This window comes from Castanea sativa, chromosome 6, assembly GCF_040712315.1.
Source record: "Castanea sativa cultivar Marrone di Chiusa Pesio chromosome 6, ASM4071231v1".
Lineage (NCBI taxonomy): Eukaryota > Viridiplantae > Streptophyta > Magnoliopsida > Fagales > Fagaceae > Castanea > Castanea sativa.
The window spans coordinates 53,857,792-53,868,796 of NC_134018.1; the positions used below are offsets into that span (position 1 = coordinate 53,857,792).

Below are 11,005 nucleotides of genomic sequence, written 5' to 3' on the forward strand. Positions count from 1 at the left end.
TGAATACATATTTACTCGACTGTTCGATCAAACATTGTGGTCATATACGTTTGATTATGAGAGCGTAATCAAAGACTCGCTAATCTGAAGTGAAGCCCCACTGGAACTGACTTTTAAATCTGTTATAACTTTGTTATTAGTGGCTTGAGCTCCCTGTTATATATGTTTAATCTACTTTTATGATCTCTTTTTATTCTTTTTGGTCTAGCCATTGCGAACCATCACTTTTATGATCTCTTTTCACATGAATAAAGATGATATGACTCGGCAGTGTGTGAAACAGTGGCAAGCTATTGAGCAGCAGAAGTAGAATTGTTTATTATCTTTGGTCATTTTTAAGGATGCTAGTTGAAGCGCTCTTCCCATAATTTGTGACTACTAGTTAGAAGTAATATTACATGGATACTTTTGGTCAGAGCTCAACAGTGCTGAGCTATTTATTATCTTTGGTCATTTTCAAGGATGCTAGTCAAAACGCTCTTCCCATAATCCGTGACTGCTGGTTAGAAGTAATACTAAAATATCTCTTGTAATCGTAGCCAATTACTGTTACGCTACAGATTTTGAATACATATTTACTTGACTGTTCGATCAAACATCGTGGTTATATATGTTTGATTATGAGAGCTAAATCAAAGACTCGCCAGTCTGAAGTGAAGCCTAACTAGAACTGACTTTTAAATCTGTTATAACTTTGTTATTGGTGGCTTGAGGTCCCCTTTATATATGTTTAATATACTTTTTTTATCTTTCTTTTTTTGGTATAGCCATTGCGAACCATCACTTTTATGATCTCTTTTCACATGAATAAAGATGATTTGACTTGGCAGTGTGTGAAACAGTGGCAAGTTGTTGAGCGACATATGCAAAATTGCGAACATTAGTGTAGCAATGGTGGACACAACTCACCCCCAAAATTGATGCATAAACTTTCTAGGGATGCTCTGCATCCATGAAAATGGTGCATTGCAAAGTGTTGCATATTTATGTATTCATGTGGCGAGTCCTTGCTTTAGAAAGCATATGGTTTTTCTGTGAAATAGTGGTTGGTTTGTGTGGTTTGGATGAGTTTGTATGTATTGAATCTATTAAATTTTGTTACAAGTAATGTACAATAAATCTAATTTGGGTGATAAGTGCTATGTGTGTAACATTTCAAATTATACAAACAGAATATTGGAAACATCAACATATCTAATTGGAGGCATTTCACTTCTTAAGGTGTTTCCTACATTACAAAGCAGAAGACATTGTCCAACCAAAGCACAAGAATCATATGCAGCAACAAAGAACAGCAGGGGAAAAATGAGCAAATGATTTCATATAAACTTATCCAAAACTAATGAATAGTTAATCTTTATATTTGCAAAATTTGAATGTACATAATCATCAGTTGTCAAAAATTAACAACATTATGTATTGCACAGAACGTGTAGACATCAAAAACAACATCTAATGTTCGTAGGTAGAAATTTTTGAAAATCATCATTGCTTGAATCTGAGAAGTCTAAAATATCTCTTTTATCATCTAACGCAGTAACTTCAGTAATAGACTTGATGACTCACTCTTGCGCCTTTCCCTTTAGATGCTTCTTAGTTTTTTGGATTGCATGAAAACGGTTTAGTCACCTTTGCATTTGATTGTTCTCTTGTTCAAGACGAGCAAGTATGTTGGCAGGTTCATCTCTAGGTAACTCGGCTAAGCGTGCCTTAGGAACTTGTAACTCGTGCTATCGACAATACACCTCCAACTCACACCTCTTCTTATATACATATAGGGTTGACCATGATGGCTTTGCTACGATGAGCTCTATTGTGGTGGTATCTGCACTTAGTTTTGTAGGTTAGCCGACCATGATGTGCCCAACGCTTCCAAGACTCTCGTACGTGTATATTGGCATATTAACGAAATCTCTCTTCTTTCCAACCCATTTCCCTCCATAGTGATCAGTGTATGTTTGTAGTTGTTGATCTACTGGAACTTGTGATAATCCTTTTGTTGAAGTAGATCCAAACTTGTTTCGCATTGTATGATTTGATGTTGAGACGTTGCGACTCATAGCTTAGTCAATCTATGAAGTTAGTGGGGCTAGAAATAAGATCATTATTATGGTGCATTTGTAACCTCATTTCATGTTTCAAGCTTTATAATTTTAGTTATTGGGGCTTGTCATGTCTATACAGGCTGGAAAAACACTACATGAATAGGATTTTATATGTTCCCGATGTCACAGTGAGATTTGAAGATGTGGGTGGTAGTTGTAGTGTTCTTGAACAAAGCATCATATTTAATTGACATAGTGCTATGTCCCTAGCACCAGGGTACGATTATTCATATATTTAAGTATTCACGTGAATGTGGATGATATGACTGGACAGTGTGTGAAATAGTGTCTAGCTGTTGAGTAGCACATGTGAAATAGTGGCGTCTGTTGGCACATGTGGCTTGTATGACTACAGTTGGTGCTACAGCAGCGGGCTAGTGACGTGTCTTCAAAAAACTACTCATGCCACAGTTGGTGCTATATCTTGTTTACTGTATATTCAAATCTGCTTACTTCATTCATAAAATCTGTTTTCTGCATTAATTAAAATTGTTCACTTTTTTCTCATAAATATTGTTCACTGTTTGCTGCATAAACTATTTTTAGCATTCTGCATAAAATTATTTTTGTTCAGCATTATTTAAAAAATTGTTCACTATTTTTTCTGCATAAATTATTCACTGTTCACTACATGTTTACATACAACAAACATGTTTACATACAATCTTAGGACTATGATTCGTCCAAAAAAAGGCATAATAACTACTTTTGTCTGTATAGTAGGATTATTAGTTACTCTTTGAATTTATTCGAGGCATTTATCATTAGGTGATTTATACGAATCATTCATTTTTCTTTCATGGAGTTTGTCCATTATTCATATGGTTACATATTTAAAAAACATAAAAACCATTTAAGTGCATTACCCACGCCAATGCTAAAAACAGTTTATACACAAAACAGTGAACAATTTTTATGAGAAAACAGTGAATAGTTTTAATTAATGCAAAAAAAAAATAGATTTTATTAATGTAGAGATAGATTTTATCAATGCAGAAAAATAGATTCGATTATTGTGAAATTCAAACATGAAAAAGCATTCAGATTTGACATTTAAATTTAGAAAACATGATTTCACTATGTGTTTTATGAGAAAATAGTGAACAATTTATGCAGTGAACAGAGAACAATTTATGCAGAAAAAAGAGTGAACAATTTTTTAAATAATGCTAAATAGAAAATAATTTTATGCAGAATGCTAGAAATAGTTTATGCAGAAAACAGTGAACAACTTTTATGAGAAAATAATGAACAGTTTTAATTAATATAGAAAACAAATTTTATGAATGCAGTAAGCAGATTTGAATATACAGTAAATATGATGTGCAATGAGCAAATTTTATTAATGTAGAAATAGATTTTATCAATGCAGAAATAGATTTTATCAATGCAGAAAAATAGATTCGATTATTGTGAAATTCAAACATGAAAAAGAATTCAGATTTGAATATACAGTAAACATGATGTGCAGGGAGCAAATTTTACTAATGTAGAAATAGATTTTATCAATGCAGAAAAATAGATTCGATTATTGTGAAATTCAAACATGAAAAAACATTCAGATTTGACTTTTAAATTTAGAAAACACGATTTCACTAGGTGTTTTATAAGAAAACAGTGAACAATTTATGCAATGAACAGAGAATAATTTATGCAGAAAAGAGAGTGAACAATTTTTTAAATAATGCTGAACAGGAAATAATTTTATGCAGAATGCTAGAAATAGTTTATGCAGAAAACAGTTAACAATTTTTATGAGAAAAAAATGAATAATTTTAATTAATGTAGAAAACTGATTTTATGAATGTAGTAAATAGATTTGAATATATGGTAAATATGATGTGCAGAGAGCAAATTTTATTAATGTAGAAATAGATTTTATCAATGCAGAAAAATAGATTCGATTATTATGAAATTCAAACATGAAAAAGCATTCAAATTTTGGTTTTAATTTTAGAAAACACGATTTCACTAGGTGTTTTATGAGAAAACAGTGAACAATTTATGCAATGAACAGAGAATAATTTATGCAGAAAAGAGAGTGAACAATTTTTTAAATAATGTTGAATAGAAAATAATTTTATGCAGAATGCTAGAAATAGTTTATGTAGAAAATAGTGAACACTTTTTATGAGAAAACAACGAACAGCTTTAATTAATGCAGAAAACAGATTTTATGAATGCAGTAAGCAGATTTGAATATACAGTAAACATGATGTGCAGAGAGAAAATTTTATTAATGTAGAAACAGATTATATTAATGCAAAAAAATAGATTCGATTATTGTGAAGTTCAAACATGAAAAAACATTCAGATTTGGTTTTTAAATTTAGAAAGCATGATTTCACTAGGTGTTTTATGAGAAAACAGTGAACAATTTATGTAGCTTAAACTTCTTTCAGTATGCCCATGACTGAAAATGGAGTGAGATTTTTCTTTTAGACGTTCTAATTTCTCATTGTAACCCCAATATTTTAACCAATTTAACCATAACGCTTCCGAGAAGTAAGAAATTGATGAGTGTGTTAAAAATGAATGAACAAGGGGTATGAGTGGCCTAAAAATTCATATTTTGAAATCAAAATCTCTATATTTTACAATGCTTTTATTTAAATAAATAAAAACATAAAAAACTACTTATTTTTATGTTTACGTTTCTTTGTCGATTATCCAAAAAAAAAAAAAGTTATAAGGAACTCGAGCTTGTTGAGCTCAAGTACCGTAGAAAAAAAATAAACATAAAAATTTTATTTACAAAGAACTCGAGCCTGGTATGCTCAAGTATTGTGTTACATGGAACTCGAGTTTACCAAGATCGAGTACCACATTATTTTTTTTTAATTGCACAAATTCTAGGTCAGCAGTGCCACGGTGGCAGAACTTCTAGGAACTCAAGTTTCATAAACTCGAGTACCATTTAGAACTCGAGTTTGTAAAACTCGAGTACTAGAAAAGTAGTAGATCACTAATAAGTATACAGTGTTTTTTTGCTACAAATTTTGTAAAATGGTGGTATTTGGCCATTTTCACCTGTGGTTGTGGTATTTGGGAGTTTGGACAGAATGGGTTTTTGGTTGTGGTTGTAATATCTGTAAAGCCAATTTAATACCACCAATATTAATGCTCCAATAGAGCTCTCTGACGTGAATGCTCTTAAATGAGACTAGGCATCCTTGGTGCCTAACAATTGAAGTGTGGAGTATGATCATGTTCAATTTACACTCTGTTTGTTTTGCTGGAAATTTTTTTGTAAAGATAATTTTCCATATTTTACAGTGTTTGATAGCACAAAAAAAACTGGTCAACGGAAAACTATCTTTAGTCAATGGAAAATCCTAATAAACATAAATCTTATTTTTTTTAGGTTGTTTTCCAAAATTTTTTTTTGTAAAACAATCTCTCTCTCACAGTACACTCTCTCACTCTTTCTCTCTTTCCTTTTCTTTTCCTTTCCTCACACCATCATTGTCACTAACTCTGGTCTCTCCTCTTCCATAGATCTCTCTCCCTCACTCTCTCTGCATATTTCTCTTCCCGTTTATAACATAGTTCTCTGAGTAGATTTTTTTCCCTCATTGCTCAATAATTATTTCATTCTTATTTCATTCCTCTCTACCAACTTGCAAAAGAAAACATATTTGCAGCGGTAATTATTTCATTCTTCTTTACCAAAATCCCAATTCTTTACTTTGAATTTCAAACTTGATTTTATTTTTTCTCTAAGAAATTTTTGGTTTGATGGATTCCAGGTAGAAGTTTTTTTTGCACATAAAAAAATAAAAAATAAAAAAGAAGAAACAATGAATGAATGAAGTAAAAGACGAAAATTTTAAACACAGTGCCTATATAGCTCTAAATTGCTTTTAAATAGGATAATCTTTTTCGTTGATAGATACATTATGTAGATACTATGTAGTGATGATATATTATGTAGATACATTATATGAATACATAATTTTGAGTAATATTAATGACTTGTGGTTGACTATAGTAGACAATTAGTATACCAGCAAAAAGAGTAGGCAGTTAAAAGTTATTGTTATTTGTACTTATTAAAGATGTACTCCCTTATCAATTTTATGTATATAGACAAATGATTGATATATATATATATATATGTGTGTGTGTGTGTGTGTGTGGACGTTTCTGTCCATATATATGAGCAAGATGAGTGGTAGAGATCATGAAAATTTGATAACTAATTTTGATTGTATCTATTGTCAAAATTTTAGTATGGAAACCAAATTCACTATTGGTTTTTTTTTATTTTTATATTGATTACATTAGTTGGTTTACACAATACACATATTTTAAATTACACAAAAAATATAAAAAATAAAAATAAAAATAAAAATTTGCATACCAAATACCAAAAAACATTCTCAAACTTATTTTCAAGATCATTACCAAATACTGAAAAATGATATAGTTTTCTAAAAAATGCTCTATGAAACAAACATAGCGTGAATTCTCTTGAAACAGACAAATATTATTTAAATTTTATTAATCAATATAAATATTAAAAATATACAATAATTAGGTGTTTAGATTTGATTGAAACTAGATTTATAGTGAGCATGTTCGGTTCGTATCTAAGTTCTACTACTCCTAGTTGTTTATCAAAAAAACAGTTTCTTACTCCTAGACTCCTAGTTACTATCATGTTCCGATCTATTAGTGATAAATTACACTTCCTAATACGTATAAACATCTTAATCAATACACGTCTGCTAAAAAGTGACGCGCGTCAGCACAGAAGCGGTCCAATTATTGACTTCACAGTCTCCTCCTCCACACGGTCCCGCCTCAAACACAAAACGGAGCTCTCCTCTCCTTATTCTGAAAAACCCAGCCGCCTCTAAACTGAAAGCCACCGCTCATTGTTGTTTCTCCACAACCACAATCAGCCCTCCTCCTCTGGCGCTAGCCTCTTCAACTCTCTCAACCAATCTCTCTTTGTCACCATTATTTTCTTCACCACTACCACTACCACTCCCACTTCTCCACATTTTTTTTTTTGCTTCTTCTAATCTCATTTGAAATCTATTTCCCTCCTTTCTATTCGGGTCGAATCCGGGTTTCGATTAAATCTCACTTGCAAAGCAATGGCTGCTTTGAAGAGCGATAGCTTGTCTCTGAGGGGCCTTGCTCTCCAGTTTGCGCGTCCCAGCTCTCCTGATAACTATAAGAGGTTAATCTTATTGTCATTACTATTATTTTATCAATTGCTCTGTCACTTTCTTACTTACTTATTTATTTAATTAATTAATATTAAGTAATAGCTCCATTATTATACTTTTTTTTTTTTAATTTTTAAATTCTGATCTGTGATCCGTTTTTGTTGTCGTGGTGTTTGTTTCTCGTCAATTTAAAAAGAAACAGAAATATGAAATTATATATATATATTAGCTATTAGGACGAAATTAGAATGTAGTATTTGTTCGTATCCTTAAAGCGCGTAGACAAACGCACATTTTTTTGGTGTCTTATGTTCGAGTTTCACAAACCTGTTTTCTGCATCCACATCTAACATAGTACTCACAAACGGACGTGACAATGACGTAAACAGTGTAACATTAATAATATATTAACGGAGACGTCCGTAGATTAAATCGCCCTTTTCTACCGTTGTAAGTTGTAACTATCAAATTATATATATCTTATATTATATTAATCTGTTTATTGTTTTAATTAAGTTGAATCAATGAAGATTTTTGTGGCGATGATATCTGACAAAATGAGGTTGTTGAATAAAAGTATTGTGACATGAAGACATGCTAATAGCTTCCTCTTTTTTACTTATTCTTGGTTGATTGTGCTTCCCCCTCTTCAAAGCTGAGCAATTGGTAGTGTGTATATATAATGTGTTTGGCAGATTTTTTTGAATTTTAAATTTGACAGAAATCCTAACGGTAGAGGGCAAAGTGCTTATTAACAATAACTCAGGAAATTTTTTTCCCGTTTGAAGTTTAGGATGGACATTGTATCGATTTTGAAAAGCATAGTATTGGTTCCTTTGCCATTGTTAATGCTTACTTCAGCTATTTTTTGTTAGCCCAGGATGCAGGAGAAATCTTGTGCCAAGCAACTGGAAAACATTTTTGGTTAAAAACTAGAAAGTATTTGTTTGATAGACAAACTTTTAGGTGCTTAAAATTTTCATTTGAATTTAGAACATTTCTTTATTGACTTGCTTCAAGCCTTCAGTTGGCTTTTCTTTTTTTTCTTTTTTTTTGGAATAACCGCTGTGTGAAACTTTTGTTTTGAGAATCAAATGAAATACAATTTCTGCTCAGCCGCATAGTCTTGTGTAAATTTGATTTATTTTTGCAATTAATTTCTCTGGTTTGTTACTTTTTTTACTTAGTCTTTTAGACATATAATTGTTCTTTATAGATTGATTTTTATTTGTATTGAGGGCTGTCCTTTTGCTGACCTCTAATGCTAACAAGTGCTGGCATGAAACTTAGAAAGGGAGTTTCATGCCAAAAACTCTGTTTTGCTAATTTCATTTTCTCTGTTGCTATGAGGTAGGAATGCAAAGTGGAGGTCTCCGCAAGCAGCTGTAATACCTGATTTTCATCTTCCAATGCGCAGTTTGGAAGTTAAAAATAGGTAAATTATCAAATGACATTTTCCATATAAATGCATTTTTCATATCAAATATCTTGACTGTTGTGCCATCTGTGGTGCCTTGTATTTAATGTTTTAAATGTCTGGGTGTGTGAATGTGTATTTTACTTATAATTTTTCAGAGAGCAGCTCTGCTTTAATTAGGTTCTGAAAGAAAAGCTTATATATCCAATATTTCTTTCATACCATCTGCATTTATTGTCCCTAGACTGAAGATATATACACTCATGTAATTTGAGAGGCTGATGTTGGTGCATTCTCTGTATACCCTGTGTATACATGGAAGTTTTTTGCTTAAATAAAAATTGTTGCAATATATATATATATATATATATATATATGCTCTCCTCCTGAATTGTTCAAATGGAGATTCTAAGTTCAAATAACTGAGGCAACACATGAACAATATCTAAATCTATGCCCAAATATCCATTGCTGGCTGGTGAGTGTGAGTGTCAGAGTCATTTGTCTGGCATTGTGAATTGATCAAGTAAAATAAAATTTACTGGCTGTCTTACTGACTGCTGGTAGCGTACTGGTCAGTTTGTACAAATTACATAATGTTGTGCATTTGTGCTGGTGTAAGTGTGGTTGTGTTTTAACATATCTAACATTGTCAGTAAATAAAATGATGGAACCATTTATTTTGTTTTTAAAGAAATAGTAGTACTGTAGCAGTTGTCCTTAGATATCCATTTTTTTTTTTTTTGTAGTGAGAATTGGTGCCTTAGATTGTTATTTATGCTCTCATTATGTTTTCAGGACATCAACAGAAGATATAAAGGCTCTTAGATTGATAACAGCCATCAAAACTCCATACCTACCTGATGGTAGATTCGATGTAGAAGCGTACGATGACTTGGTGAACATGCAGATTGTCAATGGTGTTGAAGGTATTATTGTTGGTGGCACAACTGGTGAAGGCCAATTGATGAGCTGGGACGAACATATAATGCTTATTGGCCACACGGTAAACTGTTTTGGTGGATCAATTAAGGTTATTGGAAACACTGGAAGCAATTCCACAAGGGAAGCAATTCATGCTACCGAACAGGGTTTTGCTGTTGGAATGCATGGTGCCCTTCACATTAATCCCTACTATGGCAAAACCTCCAAGGAGGGAATGGTTTCCCACTTTGAAAGTGTTCTATCCATGGGTCCCAGCATCATATACAATGTGCCTTCGCGGACTGGCCAAGATATTCCCCCACGTGTAATTCACACTATAGCCCGGAGTGCTTACTTGGCTGGTGTTAAGGAGTGTGTTGGAAATGATCGGGTCAAACAGTATACAGATAATGGTATAGTAGTGTGGAGTGGGAATGATGATGAGTGCCATGATTCTAGATGGAGCTATGGAGCGACTGGGGTGATATCTGTTGCTAGCAACCTGGTTCCCAGATTAATGAGGGAACTTATGTTTGGAGGAAAGAATCCTTCACTGAATGCAAAGCTCATGCCTCTGATTGAGTGGCTTTTTGAAGAGCCAAATCCCATTGGCTTAAACACGGCTCTTGCTCAACTAGGAGTTGTGAGGCCAGTTTTCAGGCTCCCATATGTTCCTCTTCCTCTGGCAAAGAGGGTAGAGTTTGTTAATTTGGTGAAGGAAATTGGCCGGGAGAATTTTGTAGGAGAAAAAGATGTTCAGGTTCTCAATGATGATGACTTTATCTTAATTGGTCGGTATTAGTTTGTTTTCCTTGTTCTGGATATTTGGTCTGGGTTTTGAAGTGCTAGTTTGTCTTTGGCTTTCTTAACCCATTATAAATTCATAAATAAAGTTCTTTAGATTTTCTTTTTTAAGTTTGAACTTATTAAGGCAATAAATCTGTAGTATCTTATCGTAGGTATCAGTATAATTTGTGTATATATAAAATTTTTTAAAAAAAGGTATCAATATAATTTCTATGGAACATGTCCACTGATTTCCTTTTTGCAGGTGAGTCTTTGTTGATTGGTAGGCCCAAATGTTTTCAATTTGAGTTTTTTTTGCTGCTTCTCATGATTATAGTACGGATTATCATAGATTTTGCTAAAATGCTGGAGCTCAGTCATTGAGTTAGTTGCACTTGCTAGGTTAGATTGAAGGGACATTTGAGTTGAGTTACGGAGTCTGAATTCTAAACTTAAGTTCTTCCTCAAGATGGCTGAATGTAACTTGGATGCAACTTTTTTTTTTTGCCTTACTTAAAAAAATAAAAGTGCCTTGGATAGATGGATGTGAGTGTGAGTTGCTTCAGATGATAGTGTACATAGGATATAATATT

General features: G+C 32.6%; 1 protein-coding gene across 1 annotated transcript; it reads left to right on the forward strand.

Annotated features, from left to right (window-relative positions):
* Nucleotides 1–6,874: 6,874 nt before the first annotated feature.
* On the forward strand, nucleotides 6,875–10,541 carry LOC142638265 (4-hydroxy-tetrahydrodipicolinate synthase, chloroplastic-like). Its single transcript, XM_075812285.1, has 3 exons — nucleotides 6,875–7,296; nucleotides 8,640–8,720; nucleotides 9,501–10,541. Exons 1-3 carry the CDS (start codon nucleotides 7,211–7,213, stop codon nucleotides 10,426–10,428), a joined length of 1,095 nt encoding a protein of 364 aa, XP_075668400.1. The 5' UTR covers nucleotides 6,875–7,210; the 3' UTR covers nucleotides 10,429–10,541.
* The last annotated feature ends 464 nt before the right edge of the window (nucleotides 10,542–11,005 follow it).